General features: G+C 41.9%; 1 protein-coding gene and 1 long non-coding RNA gene across 10 annotated transcripts in view; one reads left to right on the top strand and one right to left on the bottom strand.

Annotated features, from left to right (window-relative positions):
- NEDD4L (NEDD4 like E3 ubiquitin protein ligase) overlaps positions 1 to 27,669 on the top strand; it is a 354,125-nt gene that overhangs the window by 210,888 nt on the left and 115,568 nt on the right. The window contains exon 1 of one of the 9 annotated variants that reach the window (XM_064379094.1): positions 1,261 to 1,602. The exons of 7 other annotated variants lie outside the window; for them this stretch is intronic. In XM_064379094.1, coding sequence (XP_064235164.1) covers positions 1,405 to 1,602 — 198 coding nt within the window. In that variant the 5' untranslated portion in view covers positions 1,261 to 1,404. Of the gene's footprint in view, positions 1 to 1,260; positions 1,603 to 8,025; positions 8,121 to 27,669 lie in introns of those variants that run through there. One more of the 9 variants, XM_064379095.1, reaches the window with a different exon arrangement.
- Positions 125 to 27,669, bottom strand: LOC135276056 (uncharacterized). Its single transcript, XR_010343613.1, has 3 exons — positions 27,625 to 27,669; positions 15,895 to 15,977; positions 125 to 534 (listed from the first exon to the last, which is right to left on the bottom strand). It is a non-coding gene; the product is annotated as an uncharacterized LOC135276056 (long non-coding RNA).

The following is a 27,669-nucleotide window of genomic DNA, read 5'->3' as shown; positions in this document are numbered from 1 at the left end:
CCCTGCGAATGTGATGTGGTTAGATTTATAGCAGCGTGGCTTGCAGTGTGTTTGCTGCCTTAGTCAGCTGTGAGAGCGCCCTGCTGGGGCCACTCCTCTCTGATGGAAAAGCAGCAGCTGGGAAGGTGCTGTTTCAGGCTCTTGCTGTTTAAAAAAAAGAGCGAGTGGGGGAAAACTCCTCTAAGTTCAGAAGCTGGCATTGGAGGGGGAGAGTGCGGTCATGTGGTTCTGGCCACCCTACCCTCTGTCACAGTGTGGATGAGAGCTTTTTGCTCTTATCCAATCATGCCTGGAATGCCGCTTGCCACTTGGGTTATTTCTGCTATCTGTCGCTCCTGGTGCCGCAGTGCTAACGGTTTGGCAGATGGGACACTTTTTCTTGGAGTTTGTGTCTTTGGTTTGTGACTGCTGGCAGTGCCGGGCCTGTTGTTGCCGCTCGCCCTCGCCCTCCTGGCCCCCCTGGTCACCATGGCCCATCGGCTTCGGTTTCATTTTGGCTCTGGTCGCAGCAACACAGCCCCCGAATCAGAGATCCTAGACCAGGAGAGAGAAGACGACTTTTTCATGGCATTCCACACCCTCCCGCGGAGGAGCAGCCCGCACCCCTTCGCCCAGAACGGAGGGGAGGATGGCGGCGGCGGCCTTCAGGGAGGCGTGGGCGCGCTCAAGCGGAGCTCGTCCATGTTCATCCCGCAGCTCCTGACCAGCGTCGACGCCCGCCCCACGTGCAGTTCCTCCGTGCAGATCTCCCTGCAGCGCAAGGCGACGGACGGGGCCACAGACGGGTGCGGGCCGCCCGAGGGCGCCGACGATGGGCCTCTGTGCGCCGCGCCTGACTCCGGGGACCAGGCCTCCGCCACCGCCACCACCAGGGCCTCGCCCCAGAGCGGCTCCCGGGAGCCCTCGCCGAGGGACACCTGCGGGAGCTCCCCTCCGAGGGCAGCCCGGGACCCGGGGCTCCAGGTCAATGGAACATGCGGCCGCCGCGTGCGGTGCCCGGGCCCCGTGGACTGCGCGGAGGAGGCCGCCCCGGGCCTGCGCATCCAGCACCGCGCCTCCAGCGCCGACGTGCGCCAGGTGAGGCTGCTGCCCCTCAGCCCTGACGGCCAGGGCGGCCCGGCCGCGGCAGAGCCCAGGCGCTGGTCCCTGCAGCACGTTCCAGATGCTTCTGGAAGCTCCGGGAAGCGGTGTTTTGTCTTCCAGTTGCAGCAGCCCCAGCAAGGCGCTCCGGGGCCAGGCGGTGACCTCAACTTTGGCTTCACGGGCACAAAGGGGGACAGGTTGGTGAGGTATCCCCGCATTCGGCTGGAGAGGAGCACCTCATACCCCACGCAGCCCCGAAGCGAGCGAGGGAGCCCCACGGAAGATCGGGGACCCCCAGAGGCACCACCTCGGGTTGGCAGGATGGCTCCCGAAATCCGTAGGACTAACTCCGTGGAGAGGACTCCACAGGGCCAGGGGTGCACATTTAAAATCAGGCAGGATCAGAATGCAGGGCAGCAGCATTTTAGAATTCTTGTAACCCGGGGGCCAGAGGAAGCTCCCCAGAATCCGGAGGAGAAAAGCGCCAAAAACCCTGTTTCCACGGGAGCCGACGCCACGGTAAGTTTACAGTGTGTTTACATGTGTTTACTGATTCCAACCTGGATGCTTACTCTGTGGCGTAACCAAAATAAACCTCACCCTCTGTTCCGGGAGTTTCCCTGCTTCGGGCCAGTGGATCTGAATGTTTGGCCAAGTTCTGGCACGATGATTTGTGGTCCAGTGTTTGATGGGCAAAACACCCTTTCAGCACATGCCTTCTGTAGGTCCTCAGAGTCAAAGCGCTTTGCCTGTTTGGAAAATCCAAGCAACATACCTTCCCCCTGCTTTTATTTTTCTGAATAAAGGAATTTTAAATAAAATTTGTTACTTTAATCTGCCAAAAAGCCATTCAGTGCCCCAACGTGTTGATATTGGAAATGCATTTAAAAAGCTGCTTGCGAATATAGCCTGTGACAACACTTTAAAAACAATCAGTTCTCTGAAAGGTGAGGATATTGCAAAGGACCTGAGTTTCGTCTCTTAATAGTTAAAAATAGGTGAACATGAAGTTTGATTGTTTGTCATGGCCTTTTTGCTATAGGAGGTCAGATCAGTCCTTGTTATATAATTTGTTTTGTTTTGTGTCACATTAAGTGATACTGAACAAGAGTAATGTCACTATCCCACAAGTGACACTACTAAGCTAAGAGGTGTGTTTTGAAAGCACACTAGGTTATGGCCCAAGGCTACGGGAGACTGATGAGGACACATTAATGGTCACAGGGCATGTCGTGCAATTTAGCACTGCCCACTTGAATGTCCAGGCCGAGGATGCTGTATATAGAATAGTAAGTACCCTGTCTCCAGCTGTGGAAATAGAAGCCTTAGAACAGATTCTGGCCTTCCTGTTTCTCTGTTTCTGATCGCTCCCTTTCAGTGAAATGGAGTACAGAGAGACAGCTGCACACTTCATCAACCAGGCATATGATGACTCTGCAGCTTTCGTAGTTTAGAGTAGGATGAAAAGTTAATCAGTTTGGTTTCTTTTACTAGTAATCACTAGCCAGCGAGTGCTTTCTCTTAAAGAACGAGTTCCTTATGTTTTGGATTGGATATTTTTTCTCCTGAATTTCATGTGACTACCGGTTTGAAGATGTGATTAGGAAATATCTAGGGGACTTTTTGTTTGGATTTCACTTGTGAATTGTGATTTTGAAAAGTGAGTGGCTGAGTAGTATTCTAGAATTGTATTGTCTTTTATTGCTTTGTGTTCAGAAATAATGTTTTGTCTTTGAAGTAAACTTTATCACTCCTCCATCCTTGGTTTTCATCATTTTGAAGATACAATCAGATGCTAAATACAAGTTTATTTTTCTTCTTCTCTTTCCTTCTGTGTATCTCCTTTTAGTATCTCGAACTCGTCTATTGGGAAATGGCTGAGTGCTTTGTCTTGGTCTGAACCCATACCATTTATTATACAATGGTACATATTTTAACAGAGTTTTGATATTATAGTGGCTTTTAACCCCCACTGTAACAAATTACCGTCGTGACAGTTGTAGGCTTTGTTTGGCAACACAATTCCATGCTGAATTTGGACCGCCTACTGCATGAATATTGACAAAAATACATTTCCTAAAGTTTGATAACTATTCAGTTATATTACCAAAAACTGAAATCACTTTGCAATTCAGATGGGGAGGACGAATAGTTTCACACAAGTAAAATCTCATTTGATTTGATGAACTTTCAAATGTAATTAGAAAACAAATCGAATGTACTAAAACTTATGTGTACTTTGCTTAAAAGGGCTATTCTAACTTGCAACGACTACATAGTGAAAACCAGGTTTCTACACATTTGGAGAATATAAATTCTAGAATAAAGAGCTTTTCTTGGAGAGTAAGTTCCAACTAGTGAACAGTAGTTTGCATTTTCATATGTATGTATTTTTGTACACATACATAAATTAGTGCGTGGTTAGTAAGCTGGTTTTCTTTTAAGCAAAACTTTTTTTCTTTAAAAACCAAAACCAAAACTGGTCACATAACAAAACCGTCTGCTCCATTCAGCAACTTTGTACACATTTCATATGGACAGGGGTGTTAAGTTTAGGCAGCAGCTGCCACCGCCTCACTTATCTTGAAGGAAAACATTCACTTGGGCGTCTGTAGTCTGGCTGCCACCAAGCTTTTCTGGCGTTTCAAATATCCACTGCTTTGGTCTGAAGGACATCACATTATTAAGTTTACATGAAAAGCGAGTTAGAATCTGTTGCAGTTTTGTGTTGGAATGATATGGAAAAGTCTTCCTAGATTTAGGAATACCATTTGGGATTCATTTGACAAATGTGCTCATATTTCATAAGCTAGACTTTAGACCTTATTATTACAAGATTAAGTTGTTGAGTACTTTTATCTCTGTCTCCCAAACATCCTGCCATGACTAAATCTAAAATGTAACATGACTCCAAAAAATGTTAACCAACTAAATTATTAGAAAAAATACAGGGGAAACCCTTGTGATGATAGGTTTCTTCACCTGGTCTGTCGCTGTCAGTAAACAAGAATTCATTCGTATAGTCATCAATTATAATCAGTTAAAAATTTTTCAGAATTATTAGAATTTCCCAATTCCATCTATGGCAATCATTAGCAGTTATTTAGTGAGTATCTTAGTTATTTTCTTATAAGTTCGCTTTTGGGTTATTTTGTTTGGTTCTGAGCCTCTTAACTGCATCAGTTATTCTGAGGAAGTTGGACCATTTACCAGCATTTGTGTACCCCCTTTGTATGCCATTTTGTGCATAATAACTGTGAAACTCTGCATTTTACAAGCCTGAGGAGCCAGTTTTCTAATCCCATTAGTTTTTTGAAGTACTCAATGTGTCATGTGTATGTAACATTACACCCATTACTTGGAAAGTTTCAGGGCATATCTCAGATTCTTGCTGACACCATTTGTAATGTAAACAGAGGGAGGAGGGCCCACTGGGACAAAAGCAGTAATTCTGACACCTACTGCAGATGCTATTGGAGAAGGGAGTGCTCTTTCATTTCAAGCTCTCTGGACTTTCCTCTGTGTCCTCTCAGTGGACATATACTCCACAGAAGTAGTGTAGTAATCTCTTGTGATTAAAAATTCCTTTTATTGAACAACAAAGGAATATCCAAATTCTTTTCATTTGGTGGAACTTATAGTTTGATTCTCTTTTACAGAAGATGTTTTTAATATACAGAAATTTGTTTATATTAATATTAGTTGATGTCTCTTTTTTGCCCTAAAAATAACTTGAGTATCATTAACCATCCCTTTATTTTAAAACATAACAACACAGGAGGCTAAAGTGGGAGGATTGCTTGAGCCCAGGAGTTCGAGATTACTGTGTTTCTGCTACTGCTTTACAGCCTGGGCAACAGAACAAGACCTTATCTCAAAAAAATAAAAATAAAACATAACAACATTGTAATTAAGAAGAAAAACAAGTAGTATTCTTTTCATTGACTTGGTTTCTGATTGGATTCTATCAACTTACTTTCTTGTCTCATGTATAGTAATGATCTCTCTTAATGTGGTCTAATATGAGAATAAACCAACATGTAGCTTAAAATGTCACCCGTTTTCAGGGATGTTTTCAAAAGTTGGATAGGCAATGCACAAGGTTGACACCGATATGTTTGTAAACAGAAACTATATAGGGCTTGCAGCATAGCTCATGTTTCTGTAGCACTTCACAATTTGAAGAATGCTTTGTTTATTTCACTTAATGTGTATGGCTGTCCCATTGAGGAGGCATTATCTCACTTGACCTTCCCATGTGAAAGTGTTGTTTCAGATGAAAAGATGTGATACCATTATAGGTGTAATAACGTTATGTGTGTATCATAGTGTATACCATGATATCACTTTGCATACCAATGATGGGAATGTGTTTGTGTGTGTGTGTGTATTTGCACAACTAAAAAGTATATGTTAAGCCAAAAAGCAGTTTAATGCTTCCTGTGATGTGACATTTTTGCTGAAAAGTTTTGAGATGACAACTTCATTTGGTGCCTTGCAGCACTGGCCTGAAAGGTGAGAGAAGGGTTCTTTGTGGACCCAAAGAGCCATCCTGTATAGTTCACTAGCTTGTCATCCTGGAGTACTTAGACTCCCTCTCTCAGCCTATTCCTTCACCAGTAAATTTGAGGATAAAAATGTCCAGTTCATAGGCTCATAGTTAGGTTTAAATGAGAGTGTCCGTGCAAGTACCTGATTCAGGAACCAGGTATCTGTAATGTACAAGTCTTTCCCCTAGGAGTTTAATTAGGTTAACTGTGAACAGCCTTTTTTTGATCAGCGTGGCATTTAACTCCAAGGACAACATGGCGTTTGTGACGTACCTGGAAATGTTTAATAACTAGCTTTGATGTTTTTTCTGCTGTTTTCTCATGTTTCCTAAGTATTTGTCCCTTACACCAAATGTGGTCCTGGAAGAGTCGCTTCCTGAACTATGCATTATAGAAAAGGACTCTTAAGTATATTAGGTGTGTTGATTTTGAAGCCTCACAACATTCTGGCTGGCATTTCTACCATATTTTTTACCATGTCCTTTTGCTATAATATTTCCAGTGATTGAGTCTACTGTTACTTTGCTATAGACCGAGGCTTTTGAGAAACAATATAATGTTGTCTGTACAAAATTTCCACATTGTGTGACTTTAAAATGAGGGAGATATTTGGGAGTATGTCTTATTTTAGATACTGTCTTTTAGAGAGTTTTCATAAATGGTGCAGCTGCTTCTCTTGGCTAAGCCTGGTGGCAGAATTCCTAATCATTGAAATAAATCTCTAATTTTATAATACATATTGATAAAAAACTTGTTATCTTTTCATAAAAGTTCACAGTACCAGAAGAAATTTACTGTATGTAAAAACTACCTTAAAGTGTAATAAATGTTGGATATTTCTGGATAGTTGATGAATATTTCTGTATGGTTGAGGCAAATCTAAATGGTAATGCTACTTGTGCAACTTGCAGTGATCTAGCACATTTTTTAATAAAAATGATCAGCTGCATGTTCAGTTGATACAGGTTAGCTATCCTAAATACGTTTACCTTTTTAACTCTTAATTATATTGTCAAGCCATTCACAATAATGGGAAAAAGCAGGAAATTCGTTGGTGGTGTTGAAATTGCTGATTCCATTCATAGGTACCAGAATGTCTACATTTCCTCTGTGAATGTCAAAGGAAACTGGAAACCCACCTCAGAGTTGGCTGGTGATTATTCAGACAGGTTATCATCCTGTCTGCAGTCTTCCAGTTCTTTTAATTCATACCAAGCAGCATAATATTCTGTGTCCTGCATGAGGGAGAGCACCAAAACAGCCTTCACCTGCTGCGTATGGCCAGCTCTGGATCAAAAACTAAGAAGGCCGAAGGACAGAATATTGAAAGATTAGCAAAAGTAGGTATTGCAGAATGTCTGTACATTTCTGGGCAGGTGGAGATTATTGAAAGATTTTTTAGAAATAATCTTCGCTCACCACATTCCAGTGTCAAGACCTGAACTTTTGTCTCTATTTGTGATAAAATGTTTTTAAGAAATGCTGGCTAGTCACAGTGGCTCATACCTATAATCCTAGCACTTCAGGAAGTTGAGGCAGGTAGATCCCTTGAGCCCAGGAGTTCAAGACCAGCCTGAGCAACATGGCGAAACCCCATCTCTGCAAAAAATACAAAGCCAGGTGTGGTGGCATGTGTCTGTAATTCCAACTAGTCGAGAGACTGAGGCGGAAGGATATCTTGAACCCGGGAGGCGGAGGTTGTAGTGAGCTGAGATTGCACCATTGCACTCCAGCCTGGGTGACAGGGCGAAACTCTGTTTCAAACGAGAAGAAGGAAGAAAAAGAAAAAATAATCTTCTCTCAGTGTGCATGATTAATGCAATGCGTAAGGTTCTCACTAGAGTTCTCCTTTGGAATCTCTTGATTATTCTGCTATGGCTTCCTTGAGCCAATTAGGATACAGAGGAAGATAAATGAGTAACTCAGTGAGACAGGTGGCCTGATGTGAGTGGGCCTGCAAGCTAGTCCCTGATGTCCTGGCTGGTTTCACGCCATGTCCTGAATAGGCACTTTCCTGATCTCTAGGCATCACCACGTTTTGACAGGAAGTTTAGTTTTTTTTTTCCGGATGGAGGATGGAATAGATTGTATTTCAAGAAACCTGTTTTTTACACCCTGACAATTTTAGAACCATGGACTGTTCTGACACTTTTGAATTAAGTGATTAAATCTCTGTGAAGGGACAGATCATGAAATCAAATAAAAGGGTGGATCATAAATTGAGCTGGAAGGGGGTCCTCCTCTCTTGATTTGACTTGTTGCTACACTTTAGTATTCAGAAACTTTGTATTGGTTCCCTTAAGTGCCTGCACAACCTCCCTGTTTTTGGAAACCATTCAGTGTTTGTTTTAATGTTAAGCATTATGCCAGGTATCCAGTAAGCAGAGCAGAGCAAATTGTTCCAGGTAGCAGGAGGCTGGAATTTCCCCAAGCAGATCAGCTTTTCACAGCTTGCTAGAGTTTACACAACCTTCTTTTGTGATCGCAGTGAGTCAAGTGACTTTTACTTCCCTATATAATAACTTTGAGGAGCCTACTTTCAACTCACATCATCATTCATTATCTTGCTTGCTTCTTTCTGGAGGGTTGGGATTAGATGGGCTGGGGTTGTTACTAAGCATGTTTAATACCTTTCAAATCATTTCTGATAGATTTAGTTTCTCTTTCTTTTGGTCAGTTGAGAGCTGGTAGACTTTTAAAATATATTTAATGACTCACATATGTCATAGCTCATCCATTTCCTTGACATTTTCAAACGTGATAATAAATCCTACTTGGGCTTTTTTTTTTTTCCCCTCATGTTCTTTTTGAATGCATGACTAGGTAGGTACCTCATGAAGGAAAACAATTGTTTTGGTCCAGATTTTTAAAACTGAGTCGAATAGAAAAGTTGGGGTAGAACCAGAAATACTGAAATGTAATAATGTATATCAAACTCCAACCAAACAATCTAGCACTTCTTCGAATCCAGGAGGTTTTCTGGCCAGGAGTTACATATTGCAGAACTAACATGACTCTTGAACTTTGTAAGGAATCAGTCACAGTTGAACACTGGAAACTAGCAGCATACTTCCGAGCTGCTTTTGTATGGTCTTCCTCATGAGTTCAAATGCCTTAAGCATGGTATCTGCTCCATGGGACCTTACTGATTGTGCTTTTTCACTCGAAAAAAAGAGATACTAAGTTGTAATAAAACTTGAATATTTTAGTTTAGTTTTAATATTTAAATGGATTTAATTTCTTACTACAGTAATTATCTTTTTGGATAACATCTTACTACAGTAATTATCTGCTTTTTAAAAATCCAGAAACAATGTTACACACATTAGCATCCATTATTAGGGTACCCAAATGCCAAGGCTAAGGATGCAGTGTGCCTCAGGCCTGCCTGCACCCTCATTTGAAATTGTATTAGCAAGAGATGCACCTGCATTCTGCAGTGTGACACTTTTCTCCAGCTCGCATATGCAGGGGTCATTTTTAAATTTTAGATTCACAGATTTACAGAGCTGTGTGTTGCCTTGGAAATTATGCAGACCAGTTCCTTTAATTTTAAAGATGCGGGGGAAAGTGAGGGGTTTACTTTTTTAAAATCGATACGTAATAGTTGTGCCTATTTATGGGGGTACATGTGATATTTTGTTACATGCATACAATGTGTAATGATCAAATCATTACACACTGAAATATTTGAAATATCTGTCACTGCAGACATTTGTGGCTTCTGTATGTTGGGAACATTCCAAATCTTCTTTTCTAGCTATTTTGAAATCTATAGTAACTTCTTGTTAACTATAGCTGCCCTACTGTGCTGGTGAACACTAGGACGTATTTCTTCATCTGACTGTATTTTTGTACCCGTTTACCAACCCTGACAGCTTTACTTTTGCAGTAATAGAGAATATTCTTTTTCTCTCTTGAGTATGAAACAATTATTTTGGAAGAATCACTGCACCGCAAGTGAAGCCCTATCCTTCTCGAAGTTGGAAATATAAATACTTAGGGAGCCTGGTTTATAGAGCTTTCAGTTTCGCAGACAGGGGACAGCTGAGGTGAGGCCTACCTAGCAGAAGCAGCCTTACTCCCAATAGCAGGCACTAAGCAAGGCATTGGGTGACAGATAGCTTATGCACAGGCTGGGAGGGACAGGAACAGTGTCATGGAGGGGCAAGACTGGAACTGGATGCTGAAAAGTGACCAGGTTTATCTCATGGGCCAGTGGGAGGGGCCTCACTGAAAGACTGAAGGTAGATGTGCCTGCCAGGGATGTGGTGGTCATATTGGCCCAAAATTGCCTTGTTCGTAATTAGCAGCTTTCAGAAAATTATTTTTAAAGTGAAATGTTGCTGAAGAATTCTTGGGTGTGACCATCGTCACAAACAGTTCCTCTGTTTTCCTTCAAATGTGGGGTTGGATGAATTCCCTCCTTGCTGACCTGCCTTCCACAAAGCTGTCCTCTGAACATCACCCCCACCGCCCCCGTGCCGCACTGAGAACAAGGAACCACCAAGGCATAGTTTCAGCGATTCAGTGGTGGTAGCGGACACCCAGGAATGAAATAGATTAGTGTCACTTTCATTATAACATCATAGTATAAGATCATAATCAGAACAGAGAGTATTAAGCTTTTTTGGGGGGGCGGGGGTTGAGGGAGAGAGATAGGGTCTTGCCCTGTTGCCCAGGTTGGAGTGTGGTGGCATTAAGATGGCTCACTGCAGCCTCCACTTCCCAGGCTCAAGTGATCCTCTCACCTTAGCCTCCCAAATAGCTAGACCACAGGTACATGCCACCACACTCAGCTAATTTTTTAATTTTTGTAGAGACGAGGTCTGTGTTGCCCAGCCTGGTGTCAAACCACTGACCTAAAGCAGTCCTCCTGCCTTGGCCTCCTAAAGTGCTGGGATTACAGGCATGAGCCACTGTATCCAGCTAAGTAGGCTTTATTTATGGAGTTTATAAAGAAACCGTTTATATATACAGTGGAGAATTTATCCTGAAGAACTGAAGAAATGAATATTTTAAATACTTCTCTGCATTTCTTTTTGTTTGATATGACGTTTATGTAAGAAAATGCTAATCTGTATAATATGAGATATGTTAGCTATATATAGTACATATACTTAAATACTATATGTATTTAGATGTTGCAACAAAAAAGGAAATATAAACCATATTTCCACCATTCAAATAAATTGTATTCAATTATATGTGCATATAATCGTTTGAAAAAATTATAATGTTGATTGGATCTACAACTCAAACCAAGTGCTAAATTAAATTTAAGATAAATAATTTTATATAAAATGTGTTACATCACAGAATAAGAAGCAGTAAAACTTGAGTATCAGATCTGTGAAGGATGATGAATTTCCAACCTTAGGAACAGAAAAGGAAATCATAGAAGTTGGACAGATTCAGCAGTGTAAAAGTATTAAATTTCTGAACCATGAAAAAAATAAAATGAGGGCAACACCAGTGTTTTTCTCAGTGATTCATGTAAGTTCTCATATGTATATCCTTTCAGTGTCTGATCATGTGCGTATTTTGGCCAGTGGGTTTGTATCTCTGTAGTAAAAGTTCTAGTAAATACTGGAGGAATACCGAGATTCCTTCCCTTCCAGCTCTCTCACTCCATTGTGAAGGCAGTCTGTGTAGGTGAATCACACAAAGGGATTAACAATAAAGACAAATGTCCAGCTCCCAGGTTCTTCATTGTACTGTTGTGGTATGACAATAGAAAATATAATATATAAAATTGGAAAATTTGTGGGAGAAAATATTATACATAAAATTGGAGCATTAGAGTATTCATGGATGTGACTTTGGAGTGATTTTTAAACACTTAAGTATTTTTAAATGATAATATCAATTATAGGTACTAAAATTTTTGTGTTTTGAAATGTTGATGCGAATCCAGATGAAGTTAGCAAATCTAACCAGACACCTTATTAAGAGATCATTATTCTCTGCTTTTAAAGTAGACTTGCTTTCTGTAAAGTTATGAAGAACAGATATGTAGGAATGTTTTAAGATTGCTGGCTACTATTAAAATAATCCAGTGACTGCAGTTGTATCTGGGTCTAAGCCATTAGACCTTTTAGAAAATTAATGCTTTTAATCTTTCCTTCAATATATTTGTCACCCAGAATTTTAAAATTTGGAAATTTCATTCATCCAATCCAGATATAAAATTGATCAATTGGCAATTTTGTTACTTTCACTTATAAAAAACTGTAGGGTTATAGGAATATGCTCCTCAAGTTAACATGATTACTTTTAAAATGTCTCAGTTATAATGGTTAGGTATTAGTCCTCTGAGTTCAGACTGCCCCTTAACTTGGATCCTAATTTGTAATTTACAGGAAATTGTTCATATTTCATATTTTAGAATCATGTACTCTAAAACCCTATTATACTTGAAATGAAGACCCGTTATGTTACCTTAAAGGGTAATGCTAGAATTTCTCATGAAAATATAACAGTTCCCAAGGAACTTTGTTTCTGTCTGCATGGACCACACTGGCCCCTGTACCGGATAAAGGGCAAGGCAGGAGCAGAGAAGCCATCGCAGAGGTGCATGTCACCTTAGTATATGGCAGATCCTGGTCCCTGGCCTGTGCTGTTTCCTTCCACGCCCTTTCATTTCTCCAAATACCAGCAAAGATCATGGATTGTCTTGGGAGTTAGTCTTCCCCTCAGTACTTAGCCTGTCATTTTCATGTTGCAGTGTCTAGAAAATGGGAGGCTTTTATCCTCTTTAAGGAAATGTTATTTCAAGATGCTTTCTGCTGCCTGTGTCATGCCAGGGCGTGGGTGGATATATTTTTGCACTTTTGCTCCAGCTAGTCTGCTTCTGATTTGCAGATTGCATTTATTATAAGATGTATTGTCCATTGATGAATAATGTGTGGGCATTAAAGCAAAACTGATACATAGCTTTTAAAATAGCTCATTTATTCTTCAGGCTTCACCCCCAGAGAGAGGCAGGCTCAGAAGCCTTGCCCAGGAGCAAGGCTTTTGCATGTTTCTCTCAGTTTCGGAGGTCATCGTTTTTGCCCATGTAGAGGTCAAGGGAACATTTGCTCTGCGCCTTCTGATGGTTCCATGAAAAATCAACTGACAAAAGGCGGATTAATAGGAGAAATGGTATACAAATTTACTAACATGCATGCAGGGGAAAATCACAGAGTACCCCAACTCCCCAATGGGGTTCGGGAGCATCTATACTATCCTGAGGTTATAGGAAGAATGGGGGCTCAGAGCCCGACCAAAAACAGGATATGGTGGTCATTCAGATTGTGGTGGCAAGAAAAATTCTTGGAGGGAGAGAAGAGGAGGGCTGGCAAGCAGAGGTAGTCCTGTTACCTAGGTGAAACCTCCTAGGTAGCACCCTTCACGGAGAAGAGAAGGTAGATGTTTCTTTCAGACCTTCAAAGGTATCAGACCCTCAGTGAATCTTCCCTAGATTTTGGCAAGGGAGAGCTTTAGAGAAAGACGGCCTCCGTCAGTGCAGTTTCCTCCCCAGGTGCAAATCTCCCCCACAGAACTGCCCTCTGAATAGCCATTTACAGTGTATCAAATAGGTGTCTTTTGGGGTGAAATATTTTGATTCCTTTCACCCCCTAGTTTATCATGTGTTTCCTTGATGGGCTGAGGGCTTGACAGATGAGCAGATAGACAGACAAAATCTTAGTTCATGGAAAAGGCAAGAATAGAGATGGGGAGTTTTTGTTTTTTTTTTTTTGGACAGAGTCTCGCTGTCACCAGGCTGGAGTGCAGTGGCACGATCCAGGCTCACTGCAACTTCTGTTTGCTGGTTTCAAGCAATTCTCCTGCCTCAGCTTCCTGAGTAGCTGGGACAACAGGCACGCACCACCATGCCCGGCTAATTTTTTGTACTTTTAGTAGAGACGAGGCTTCACCATGTTGACCAGGATGGTCTCAATCTCTTGACCTTGTGATCCACCCGCCTCAGCCTCTCAAAGTGCTGGGATTACAGGCATGAGCCACCGTGCCCAGCTGAGATGGGGAGAGTTTTTAAGTCACTGCTGACAAAATAGACACTCCTTTGTCTCAGCTACTGAAAATTTTCTTTAGAACATGGATTTAAAGAAAAAAAGAAACAGGCATCATGCTTTGTAATGAAGTCCTCTGGTCTTTGTAAGTGGTCACAGCAAGTTTATCCTCAGGTTCCTTTAAGCTGAGCAATTATGGTTTGTGCAGAGGTTCTGTGTTTGAGGGAGGAGAGGGAGTCCTCAGGGAGGAGGAGAGCTTTCCATGGGAGACAGTTCTCCTGGAAGCATTCTTTCAATCTGATATGCAAGCATGATGGCAAGGTATGGTCTTCAGTGAGTCAGAGCCTCCTCCCTTACCAAGCCTCAGCCCTGAAAGTCTGGTGATCCTCACTGACAGAAACCTCACTGGGGATCGTTATTTTCCTTTTGAACAGTTTCTTATTTTCCCTAATATGTTCCAGTCTTCTGTCAGTGGCCAGGTGACATCTGTTGGAATGCTGATGTGTGTTGCCAAGCAAAACAGATGCAGGGAGAGTTGCCCGAAGTGGGGGAAGAGACGGAGGGAAGGGAGAAAAAGTTGGGGGTAGAGTGTGTTGGCTAGGGGAGATGGGATTGAACCCTATGTATCTATGGAACAGATATCAAAGATTTGATAAATCACGGCTTTAAAACTCTCAGAAAAGCATTCTAGGTTCTTGCGAAGCTTTGCAAACCTACTGAATGGCTTGCGGTTTATTTCCCACCCTGCATTCAGTACAGTGTTTAAATGGTCCACTACAGCAGAAAGGATTAGGTATTAACCTTGTGCTCAACACAAGTCTCTGGTCAGCAGATTTTGTACTTTATCCTTGTTTATTGATATTTCTGTCAGTGAACACATTTAACTCTTAACGGAGTGGAGTCTACCAAGGATAATGCAGACTGAGTAAAAAGAATTTCACTGATTTTGATTATTTAGCACATTAAAGGGGACCCCTGGCCAGAAGTAGATGTAATCCTTGGAGGAGGAGGGCATGGTACCCAGGTGGTCAGGGTTGAGAATAATTAAGAAGTTAATGCTACTGACAGCCTAAATCTGGGTTTCGTAAATAACCCTTGGTGTAAATACAGATTTAATGCATTTTTTTCTCACCCACTTTTCCTTTATCACCCCCAATCTATATTGTGTTCATGTGGTTCTTCTTGCTGGAGGTGGGAGATGTCCTTTAAGGTTCAGAGGTCCACAGAATAAATTTCCATTCAAGCAAGGTTGTACAATACCTATGCATTAAGAGCGTTCCAGTGGAATATTTGCAAAGTATATATAAAAGAGCTTATCTACTGAAATAACTGCAATGAAAGGATTGATTTTGCCTCCGCTCCCTACTGCAAAAAGTGAGTGAAAGTAGAATTCCAACTCTAGCCATGGCAAGACCGGTCTATCCTGTTATGTCTTGTGTGCCAAAGCCACTTTTCTCCACATAACTAAAGTATCTTCCTGCTGTAAATATTAACCAAGTGCATTTTTGTGGCTTTTGAAAACTCTACTTCTTGAAAGTGTTGGCCAGTTGTCAAATTTTCATGAACTTCAGAGAAGTGGGTAATAGGTGGTTTCTTTCTTACAGTATTTAAAGCAAAGTGGTAAAGAGGAAAAGGACTGAAAAGGTAACCTGGGTCAACTCATTTTTTAGGGCACACCCGAGCTTGGTAGCAGAGCCTGGACATCAGGGGGCCTGAAGCCCAAACCACCAGCTCCCCCAGCGCAGGACAGTGCTAACTGTAGCTCACTCTTGGCCGTCTGGGGTCTTCTGCAAATGAACTGCCCATAGTTCAACCGACAGTTCACACTGTTGTATTGCTGTCTTTCATTCTCTCTTAAGTAAAGCATTCTGAACACATCTAAACAATTGTTTGAAACACTGTCATCCTCCTAGTCATGGGTTATTTTATGATCTAGTCATTCTTTACATAAACAAGCATTTATCTGTCAACAGTGCTGTCTGGGGTAATAACGTATATAGCACACTTTGTGTCTGCATTGAAGTTCTTAGACCACCATGATCCTTGAGGGGTTTGCTGCTCATGGTTTCGTTCTCATTTATGTTGCTTATCAGTTACCATTTCTTGTTGCTCCATGGAGGAGGCCAGTTCCCTCTTCTAATTTGCTGCTTCTCGTCTGCCCAAAAGTTTAGGTGTTTAGTCAAGCTCACTAGCATTGTTTATAAAGAAGAATAAATAGGTTGACAGTGAGGACTTAGGGTAGTTACCTTTTTAATAATGTGCATGATCTGTCTTTGATCTTTCTCCCTCATGTCTCTGCTGATTTTACTCTCTTCCTCCTGGAGCATCTCTGGAATCAGATAGATTTTTGTAAGACTTGGATGTAAGAATTCTGTGGGATAATATATACCAGCTGTTAGCCTAGTGCTTGGAACGTATGAATGCTTAATAAATATTAGCTCTTACTGTTTTTTCCCTGAAAGAGAAAATGTTAATTCTTCACACATGTTTAGGAATTGGATATGTAGCAACCCTATCCACTGAATTGATACCAGCAAACACCTTCTTAGTTCATCTTGATTTTTTTATCTTTATATAGATTATGCCTTTATCCTTTTAGGGTTAATGAGTTTTCTACTGTACTGTTATGGAAGAATGCTGAAAAAAAATCAATAAAATATATTCTTAAAAAAGATTTTATGATTCACTTGACTACCAGGCGTCAGCAACTTTTATTTTTATTACTTTCAGTTAGAAGGACTTTGAAGGCTTTCATGGTTTATTCTCTTCTTTTTTAAAGGCCAAACCAAGATCACTTCTTGGGAATGGCTACCTTTCCTCTGAATGCATTTCTCAGAAAGTTCTTTCTGGTTTTTATGAAACCTAAACAGTTGTTACAATTTAAAAGTTACCCTTTTGAGTGAGATTAGCTAAAAAATTAAGGATTATTTTATGTAACTCAGCAAGTAACATTTTCCAAGAAGGTTAGATTATAAATTACAAAAACGAAATGATAAACCAGATGTGTGGTTGATTGTGGGTTAACAGTTTTATCAACAGTTTTGCTGTTGTTTGTACCAATTGTATATTTTGCTACTGATTAGGAGAAAAGTCTAAAAATTCAATGAGTAGCTTTTCCCTAGCTGATTATCATGTTTGTTTGATAATTATATTAAAGTGCATTTTTTATTTTTCATTTTGTATATGTTCCCAGCTTAATAATGAATGTGCTTCTCTCTAATCTCTAAATTTCAGGCGTCTATTAATAAAGTATGTGTAAAGAATTAGTTGCTAATTTTGGATGTGCCTGAAATGAGATTGTCAGCAAATTACAACTTCAAACCTAGGACTGCAATGTTATAGATTGGACGTCAGCCTTGGTGATTGAAGATACATTCAAAATTTATGAAAAACAGAAAAACCTTATTCTGAATTTTTCCACATGTTAGGCATTCCTTATACTTTTAAGATAGTAAAAGTGTTACATAAGGTCATGGAAAGTTTGTCTTTCCAGACCTATTTTATGTTAGAATTTTAAAATATTAAATTCATCAGATAGTAGAGACTAGAAAGCAAATCCTTATTGTTAATGAATTTCCTCACTACGTAGTAAATATGAATGAATATTTATTTGTAAACCTCAGTGAGTAGGTAATAGCTGTTCAGTGATATTACTAGGAGGAAATTAATATTATTTAATCCAGAGGCCAAGCATGGTGGCTCATACCTGTAATCCCAGCACTTTGAGAGACCAAGGTAGGTGGATCGCTTGACCCCAGGAGCTCAAGACCAGTCTGGGCAACATGGCAAAACCTCATCTCTACAAAAAATATACAGATTAGCCAGCATGCGCCTGTAGTCCCAGCTCCTCGGGAGGCTGAGGTGGAAGGATCACCTGAGCTTGGGGAAACTAAGGCCGCAGTGAGCTGTGATTAGACCACTGTACTCCAGCCTGGGTGACAGAGCGAGACCTTGTCTCAAAACAAAAATTTAATCCCAACCTTCCCCCAAATAATAATAAATGAAAGTTTGGTAATTTGCTTGCTGTTGCCACCTTTATAAACATAAAAGTCAGTAAGGCTAAGGGACACTTCTGTATTCCTTCTGCGGTCCAGGTACTGTGCCGAGTTCTAGAGATGCAGGTAGTACCCAAGACAGATGTGGCCCCTGCCCTTGGGGAGAGTGCAGACCGCGGCTCTTTTTTTATGAATGATAGAGACACTCGTAAATCAAATACCTACATATTTTCATGAATGTGCAGAAGGAGGCAAACAGGAAGCCAAGACAGAGGAACTCATGGGGAGGCCTACTTGGAGAGAGGTAAGCAGACCTCCCCCTCGGGAGTGGCCTGTAAGCTGCGGCCTGGGAAGGAGCCCTGCGGGCAGGGCCAGTGGAACTGCAGTGGAAGCAGCCGCTTGCCCGAAGGTCCTGTACTGGGAAGAGAGTCAGAGATGCTGGAGGAACAGAAAGGGATCATCCAAGTGAGTGGAGAGGACAGTGGTCCCGGATGAGCTTATGGAAAAGCAAGGGCCCCTGTATTGTTCACATCGTAGAATACAATCACGCATCTGATATCTAAATAGCATGGAGGTGCCCTCGGTGGATGCAAAACTCAAATGAGCTCAGCTGCTCCGAAGTCAGGAAAAAGAGCCAGCGATTTTTAAAATTATGATGCATCCACATTTTCACAGGAAAAACAAAGACTGGTATCCCCCATCTCCTTTGATATTTACAGAGGATCTCTCTCTCTCTCATTGTTCCTCTCACAGATGATAGGAGGCCACTTTTTGTTTTCTAAATTCTGTGCCAGGTGTCTTGCCTCTGCTGAGATACAGACACAGTAGAGTCAGGCATGTGTGTGAGGGTGTGTAGACTTCTTTTTATGTCTTTAGAATCCTTCTTCACTTTAGAATCATTTGGTCCAGGAGTTTAAGGCCTTTTTGTTTGGTTTTTGTTGCTCATTTTTTGAGCGTAAATCACTGTGTTCATTATGGAGACACTGCGTCATTGTTGACAGTTGGGTGTTGTAGATTAAGGCATCGTGACCATGTAACAAGTTGGGCAAATGCACTTATCTATTCAGTGAGTTCTCACTTGCAAGGTGCTTTGCTTCAGACCAAAATGGTAGGCTGCGGAACCTTTGGCGTGGATTTTAGGTCTGTCTTTAAAAACATAGGTAGAGATTGTATCTGTATATCCTTCTTTAGTTAAAAAAGGGAAGATGATGTGTCAGAGCAAAGATGGCCGTGGATCTTTTCTATCCCTCCCTCATCTGCAGATAGAGTATATTTTCCCTCCTCTGGAGTCCATGCTAGCCTTGTGGTTGCCTTGAAGTGATTCTGGGCCCTTTCTACACGTAGCCTTTCAAAGGACTGGCAGCTTCCACTTCCTGCCTTTTGGAAAAGTTTGCTTTGAGGATCCACCTGCCACTTGAAGTCCCTGAAGTGAGGCACGTAGAGGGAAGTTCCAGCTTTCTCGAAAGTCCCTGAAGTGAGGCGTAGAGAGACAAATTGAGCTTTCTAGCCATCTCCAAGTGTCAGACAGTCGAGTGAAGCCATCTTGACATTCCAGCCCATCACGTCCAACTATAATCACATAAGAGGCCCCCGACCTACCCAATCAGTCTCCACATTCCTGAGAGATAGTAAGTGCCTGCGGTGTTGAGCTCTAAAGTTGTAGGCTAGTTTGTTAGTGACACATAACCAAGAGAGACAGTGTCCTTAACATTTAGTCCTGGGAGATTTGAACTTTGCCCCCTCCTATAGGTGAGCTCCCTGGAGTGTGGGACGGAGGAGTGCTTGGCCCAGTTGTTTTCCCGGAAGCTGGGGGAGGGCAGCCACACACAGGATGTGCAGACCAAACTGTTCAGGGATGCACTTGGCTTAGACAGCTGATAAGCAGCTGCAGGGCCCCAAGGGAGTTGACAGAGTGGGTGTTTTGTTGTCAGGAATAGAATTATTCAACTTGACAGAAGACGTGTGCTTTAAGGAAATTCACCATATTCTTAAAAGTTGCAGAAAGAGAAGAGTTCTGAGCCTCAGCCTGCACCAAGATCCAGTTTTTTCTAATGTGATTTAATAGGCGGATGATGAAGGACTTATTCCCAGTAATAAAGAATGGTTCAGTAGGAGGTTGGTAGTCTTAATTGTCTTCCTTGTCAAATCCTAGTGAATTTCACGTCAGATATTGTGTCCAGTGGGGCTCTATCACAATAGCACTTGGTAATAAGTTTTTATGTAGCAGGTGCTCAATAGTTGAGTTTAGTTTCTATAATAATTTGATATCTGTGGCATCTGATTTAACTAAGTTTCCTATAAAACAAAATCTGCTGTTGTATACAAAATCACAATCAGCAGTATCAGTTGTAAATCATACCTACATATAGTTGACCCTTGAACAAAGTGGAGGTTGGGGTGTCAACACCGTAACACATAGTTGGAAATCTTTTGACTCCCCCACAATTTAGCTAGTAATATGGCCTACTGTTGACAGCAGTCTTACTGATAACTTAAACAGTTGATTAGCATATATTTTTATGTTATAAAAATTAAATACTGTATTCTCATAACAAAACTAGAGAAAACATGTTAAAAATCATGAGGAAGAGAACATGTATTTGCTATTTATTAAGTGGAAATGGATCATTGTAAAGCCTGCATCCTTATTGTCCTCCCATTGAGTAGGTTGAGGAGAAAGAGGAAGGTTGGTCTTGCTGTCTCGGGTGGCAGAGGTAGAAGAAAATCCTCGCATAATGAGTGAACTCATGCGGTTCAAACCCATCTTGTTCAAAGGTCAGCTGTACTTGAATGGATTTTTTTTTTTCTGTGTCGTGATTAACCACCCACACACATCTTACTACATCAAAAAAGAAAACTTGACAAGCAAATAATCTCCCATTTCTTGAGTAATTTGGAGAGAGAACACAGGCCAGGTTATAAGTCCTGAAGATGATAGTGTGTGAAGTCCCCAGATAGACTGATTCAGGGCCTTCTTCCAGGGAGTAGTGGTCTGGCTACTGCACATGCCTGCCCCCTGCCATGCTCTGACTCACCTGCACATCATGAGTGCTGCTGATGCCCAGGCTTCATGGCTGAGCATGGCACCCTTAGCACCCCTCACCCGTTACCCGACGGGGACTTGTGGGTTGGAGGTATTTCCATTGGAGAAGGTTGGAATGACTGAGGGCAGGAAAAGCTAACGAGCAGGAACTCTGCACCATGGCTGCACATTAGAATCCCCTGTGGGCATTGAAAGTAGGGAGCAGTCAGATCCCATTTCCTAAGTGGCTCTGCAGGCTTCTCGGCTTGTCAGTCATCTTTTTGGTGCCATATGAACTAGCGCCAGCAGGAACAACTGGATAGTTTTAAGTCTTCCGCCTCTTCTGACACTTTTTAAACCAAATGGTTGATGAGATTCTCATTCAAGTTAATAGCAGGAAAATATTAATACTGGTTTCATGTTTGGTTCTCATTTGCAGTTTTTAAGACAACCTGCCGAAGTGTAGTAAATACATAAAGCACTCGATTTAATGTTCATTTTCTTTTTGTTTGTTTGTTGGTTTTCGAGACGGAGTCTCACTCCGTCACCGAGGCTGAAGTGTAGTAGCACCATCTCAGCTCACTGTAACTTCCATCTCCTCCGTTCAAGCAATTCTCCTGCTTCAGCCTCCTGAGTAGCTGGGATTACAGGCACCCGTCACCACCCCCAGCTAATTTTTGTATTTTTGGTAGAGATGGGTTTTTGCTAGGCTGGTCTTGATGGCCAAGCTGGTCTTGAACTCCTGACCTCAGGTAATCTGCCCACCTTGGCCTCTCAAAGTACTGGAATTACAGGCATGAGCCACCACACCCAGCCCTAATATTCATTTTCTGACAAATTCTGTGAAACTCGGTCACTTAACTTTTCTGAATCTGTTTCCTTATTTGTAAAAGGACATTACTTGCAGTAGAGTTTATGTAAGAAATTAATGAGGGTAACTTTAAGATCTTTGTAAATGCTAATGTGTTTTACATTTGTGGTCAGCTATAGTATTATGATTATGATTATTAATAAAATGCTTCCTAGGGGAAGTTAATAGCTCCCCTCCATTCCCAAACTACTTGAGGAAGATTTCAAGCTGAAACAGTGAAGGTAAGCCACATGATGCGATGAGCAAAGCCTTCCATCTGAGCTGTGCGTATTTGCCTATGTCCCTGATTACCAGCTTTGATATAATTGTGCTAAGGCATTTTGGTAGAGTGGCTCCTGTCCTTCTGTTGATCAAACATTTCTGTGTGGAGAGACTGTTTTTCCCTTGGGGAGCATTTATGTTTTAGTGCCAGGCTCCGGGTTGGCTGTGCTACCCTTGGCTTTTCAGTGCCAGACGTACAGCCTTATCAGAAGAGGGACTGCTCGGCAGGTCTCAGGAAGAAGGGGAAGAGGAGAAAAGGGACTTGGCTGTGGGTGGGGAATCTTGTCTGCCTTTGCTTCTCTGAGTCATCTGTGCCTCGGGACTTTGATCTTTGTACCCCATGGGTCCTGGCAGGTGAGGGGTACAATGGAGAACAGAAAAAAAATGTTCTGCTGAAAATATAAGCAACAAATAAAATAGAGGATAGTCATCCTAGGATAATCCTCGAGGCAGCAGAGAAAGGCAGGCTCTGCTCTCTTCAGGAGCTCTCTTCCTGGGGGCCGGAGGGAGGGTGGTATATTCGCAGATGAGAGTGTAGCAGGTTGCTTAGAGTCCGGTAGCAGTGAAGAGAAATGTCCACCGGGCATCTTGTTCATGTGGTAGATCTTGACTTGTAATTGTGACAGTCTCGCCCAGGCCCCTCAGCAGCTAGGTGACAGTTGCTGCTAGTTCATGGGTCACCTTTGCACCCTCTGGCTAGCTTCTCAGTGGGTATAAATGGGGTAATTAAAACCTGTGGTTTCAAACTTTGGTCCAAAACTGTTTCCAGGATTCTGCAGACATTGACCTGAAATTTATTTTTTATTATTTTTAATGTTTACCAACGATGAAGATATTGTACATTTAAAGATAGAAAATGTATATTAAAAGAGCCTATATGTTTTACGTTTTGAGATTCTGTTTCTGCTGTCTTTTTTTTAAGTTAAAAATGCATTGGAATGTTCTGCTAGCTTGTTTTCAACAACTTCTAGTTCGTTGTATCTTAATGGTCAGACTGGCTAGGCTACGATCGGAAATCGGTTATCAGTGTTTTGTACGTACCCAAGGGATTCCAACACAGGGTGTCCATGATGCTTCATAAAAACTGCCTCAGAAATATTTTCTCCCTGGCTTGTTTTCGCCTTCTGTGTCATTGATTGAGAAACATCCAAGATTTCTTCTTTTTTATAATTAAAAAAAAATTAAGCATGTTCATAATCCCATGTAGTTCTTTGATAAAATTAAGCTTCACATAGGCATAAGAAATTCAGGTAGGCTTTCTCTCCACTGGAAATGTATGCCTTTCACAATCAGCAGTGTATCGTGTGGTCTGTTCCGGAGTTGGGGTCTGACCCTTCACCGTGGCCAACGCGATCTGAAGATTAAAAACTCTGGAAGCTCCTTGTGTCTTTTTCATCTTCCGCATCTTGTCTGGCAGCCAGGCCCTGCCCCTTGTGCCTCTTTGCAGCTGCTGCTTCGACCAGCTTCTTATTCAGAGGAGTTTCCTAACTGGTTAGAGTCTCGCAGACCCCTTCTAATCCACGTCCCACATTATAGCTCAGAAGTGTGGCTTTTACAAATCTTATCCTCTCCTGTTCTGCCAAAACCCCATTCGATCCTCCATTACCAATCAGGTGAATAGGTTTACATTTCCCAGCATGTCCCCCACACCCACAAACACCCTATGAGACTGCGTCATCCCTGCCTTTATTCCCTGTGGCCCCTCCACGCAGGAGCCTTCCCTCCCCTTTCTGTCAGTCCCTCATTAACAAGCCTTCAGCCCCTCACTCTGCCCCATTACTACCTCATTCATTGTGCCATCTCTGATTGCATGTCTGTCTTCTCTATCATATCTGTCTCAAACTAGGTTGAACATTTTTTGAAGCTGGAGATTTTCAGAATCACATTGTTCACACAGTTATATATTTGACTGATTATACTTTTGTTTGTTTGTTTTGGGAGATGGAGTCTCACTCTGTCTCTCAGGCTGGAGTGCAGTGGCACAATCTTGGCTCACTGCAACCTCCCGGGTTCCAGCGATTCTCTAAGTAGCTGGGATTACAGGTGTGTGCCACCAAGCCCGGCTAATTTTTTTGTATTATAGTAGAGACGAGTTTTCGCTATGTTAGCCAGGCTGGTCTCAAACTCCTGGCCTCAAGTGATCTGCCCACCTTGGCCTCCCGAAGTGCTGGGATTACAGGCATGAGCCACCATGCCCAGCCAATTATGCTTTTTTAATGTATTAGTTAAGATGAGAGAGTCCAAGGTAATATAGCCCCTGCCCCAACAGAGCTGCCAGTCTAGCAAGAGAGGCAGGTTCTAGAAAGATAATTTGCATGACAATAGATGGAACTAAGTGGTAGAAGTTCAAATGAAGACGAAGACAAAAATGGATCAAAACTATGGATTCTCAAGAGTTGAGGGTGCTGAAAGACTGCATAGGATGGAGGTATGAACAAGGGTCCTGAAAAAGGCATAGCAAAGAAGGGCATTTTCAGCAAGAAGACTTGGAAATGAGAAAATCTCGGACAAAAAGGCCCACGTTAGAAATTCAGTACACGATTGAGAGGAAAAGAAGTGCCACTGGGCTGTGTGTTGAAGCAGGCATGCAGATGTTCCTCCCTAGGCAGTGTTGGCAGTAGGGTTTTTTGTTGGTGTGAGGTCTGGGATCTGTTTGTAAGCCGTCTGAGGCCTGGGATTTTGCATTGATCACCTTTTTGTTCCACATGCTCTGTGATGTAATTGGCACTGTATGATTTGACAAGAATTTGTTTGATGCTCTAAATCAGGAGTTAGCAAACTTTCTGTAAAGGACCAGATAGAAAATATTTTGGCCTCTATTTAGTCCATTCTAAATGTACATTAGACACAAGTTTCTTTTTTTTTTTTTTTTTTTTTTTTTTTTTGAGGCGGAGTTTCACTCTTGATACCCAGGCTGGAGTGCAATGGCGCGATCTCGGCTCACCGCAACCTCCGCCTCCTGGGTTCAGGCAATTCTCCTGCCTCAGCCTCCTGAGTAGCTGGGATTACAGGCACGCGCCACCGTGCCCAGCTAATTTTTTGTATTAGTAGAGACGGGGTTTCACCATGTTGACCAGGATGGTCTCGATCTCTTGACCTCGTGATCCACCCGCCTCGGCCTCCCAAAGTGCTGGGATTACAGGCTTGAGCCACCGCGCCCGGCCAGACACAAGTTTCTAATGTACATTCACAAATAAGCATTATATACTTAGTTGTAACATATACAGATTTTGAGTGGAGAAAAAGCTCTCTGATTTTTGTGGTTCCTGCTCTAAGCCAGGCTAGGTGGTTTTGTCAGGGTTCTAACCCCTTGCATCCCTGAAGCACACTCAGCAAACCACCTAGTTTATAAGCCACAGTGTGCTAGTAGGTGCTGTGGGTGTTTTGGTTTTTTGTTTTTTTTGTTTGTTTTTTTTTTGCAGGGGGCGGGCGGTATTTGTTTTGTTTTTGAGATAGGGTTTCATTGTGTTTCCCAGGCTGGTCTCAAACTCCTGGGCTCAAGTGATCCTCCTGAGCTCTGCCTCCTGAGCAACCACTGCTCCTGACTGGATCCCTTTTAAAGGTAGACGATCCCTCTGGCCTTTTCCATTGCCTCCGGGTGTGTGTCCCATGCCACTGTCCAGCCGATGCCACTGTCCAGCCCATGCCACTATCTGTGTGTTCCATGCCACTGTCCACTTGTATAGGGAAGAGAGCACCAGGGGCTGGCCTGGTTAGGAGAGCTTTCTGGGCAAGGGTTGAGGGAGGCATGTTTGAGCTGGGCTTTGAATAAAAATTAAAAAAAAAGGAAACCCGTGGAGCAGACTAGGCAAGGCTGAGTGTGAAGACCAAAAGTGGCAGGGATGTAGGCGGCAGAGAGAGCACAGGCCTGTGTGTATTGGTAGGTGGTGTAGACTTGTTGGTTGTGCAGCGGATTCATGGAGCCTGTCGAGGAAGCCACCGGTGTGCTTCCACTAGGAAGGCACAGCCACAGAGAGGAGACGAGGGGCGGGGAAGCGGGATTGTGGGGAATTCGGAGTGAGGGTTGAATCTGAGAAGTATAATTTTTAAATTATGTTCAATACATTATTTTTTCTGCTGTCTCCAACCATCATTACTATGTTCATTATAGAAAAATTCAGAAAGCCAGTATGGCATATAGTCCCATAACCAAGAAATTCATTCATTGTGACCTATTTGAGGGTCTTTTAAAAATGAGCAATGTAATTTGGTAAAAGATTAATCAACAAAATGACTTACTTCATAATTAGTTACTTCCACTTATGTGACATTTCTCAAACTCTGTTGTATTTTCTTTTCTTGTTTTCTTTTTATTTTTTTCCTGAGACAAGTCTTGTTGTTGCTCAGGCTGGAGAGCAGTGGCGAGATCGTGGCTCACTGCAACCTTGAATTCCTGGGCTCAAGTAATCCTCCTGCCCTGGCCTCCTAAACTGCTGGGATTGCAAGCATGAGCCACCATGCCCAGCCTATATTTTCAAGTCTCTCTCATTTTTTGTTTGTTTGTTTGTTTGTTTTAGCTGGAGAGGATAGCTGTGATGGAAATGGAAGACTTCCAACAGAATACCTTAGTTAGCATTACTGTGTAAAACAGGATGGAAAAGGCTGTTGAAGTGGTGGCCTCTTGTTATCGTTCTGAGTCTCTCTGCCCACCCTTTGGCACAGTTCCCACCATATTTTCTGTCAACTGCTACCACATGGTCCCCTTCTTTATGTTATAACATCTCTTTTAATCATTAGGTAATTATTCTTTGTCCTAGCTCTCCACTCCTACCAGACAATATTAACAAGAGCGTGGTATTACAAATGAGTCAGTAGCAACTTCCCCAACCTTATGGCAGCTGTTTTGGAGGAAAAAAAAATAAACAAACCTGCCTTTTTTCTCTTAATGCATAACATCTTGTTGATCATAACATTTTTAAAACTATAAAATATTTAATAAACATTTTTAAATTAGAAGGTAAAGTTGTATCTACAAGTATATAGTTATTTATTCAGTTATTTTAAAAAGGTTGGTATAGGTCTCTATAATTTCAGAAAATACCCATGTGAGTGGTGCATAGTTTGTGCTGGTTTATTTCCATTTGTTCGTTGTGTTTATGGTATCCAGGAGCATTTTCTAATTTGGTTAAAATGCTGTCATTAGCTGGTAAATGCATTCCTGTCGCCTCAGAGGAGGGGCAAGAAGGAGCTCTTTCTAGAAAGAGAGGGATCGAATTATTCCTCATCCTCATATCTACTTATCTATCTGATTTTAAGACACCACTGAAACTTATATTGCAAGCAATTTAAATGAATGCAGTAATTGCAAAAAATGTTTGTAATGTCAGTGACTGAAATTAAATAAAAGATAAGTCAGTATGTACCTTTTGGATCAATCCAGTTGATCTAAAAGTAAAAAGTAGACACCCACTGAGCGATTGAGTAAATGAACAAATGAATTTTGGCTTATGTCAATGAGTTGGGCTGGCTGGGCCTTGATCTCCATAGTTTTCTTGTGCATTTTGTTGCCCCCGTTGAGTTTGAGTGTTTTTAGTGGGCAGGGTAAATTAGCGGTATGGATGGATATAACATTCTACATTTAGTTTTGTTACTTTTTATGAGCTCATGAAATGGACTTCCCTTGCCTAATAATATTGAAAAAAGAAAAACCTGAAGAAATGTAGAGAACACAAATTCAATTTGGGAAATTCCCGTGTGTATCAGTCAAGGTTAGGCTATCTCATGCTGCATAACAAACCACATCTCAGGGAATTAGCCCAAAAGGGTGATTTACTTGCTTGCAACACGCAGTGTGTGTCAGCAGGAGAGCAGAATTCTCTGTACTCACCAAGAGTCCCGAGGATGATGACAGCTAATCCCATTGTGCCTTCAC

This window comes from Aotus nancymaae, unplaced genomic scaffold (genome assembly GCF_030222135.1).
Source record: "Aotus nancymaae isolate 86718 unplaced genomic scaffold, 86718_ANA_hifiasm-v0.15.2.pri h1tg000020l, whole genome shotgun sequence".
NCBI classification, from domain to species: domain Eukaryota; kingdom Metazoa; phylum Chordata; class Mammalia; order Primates; family Aotidae; genus Aotus; species Aotus nancymaae.
The sequence above is the reverse complement of the archived record's forward strand: the minus strand, read 5'-3'. Positions and strand labels throughout refer to the sequence as shown.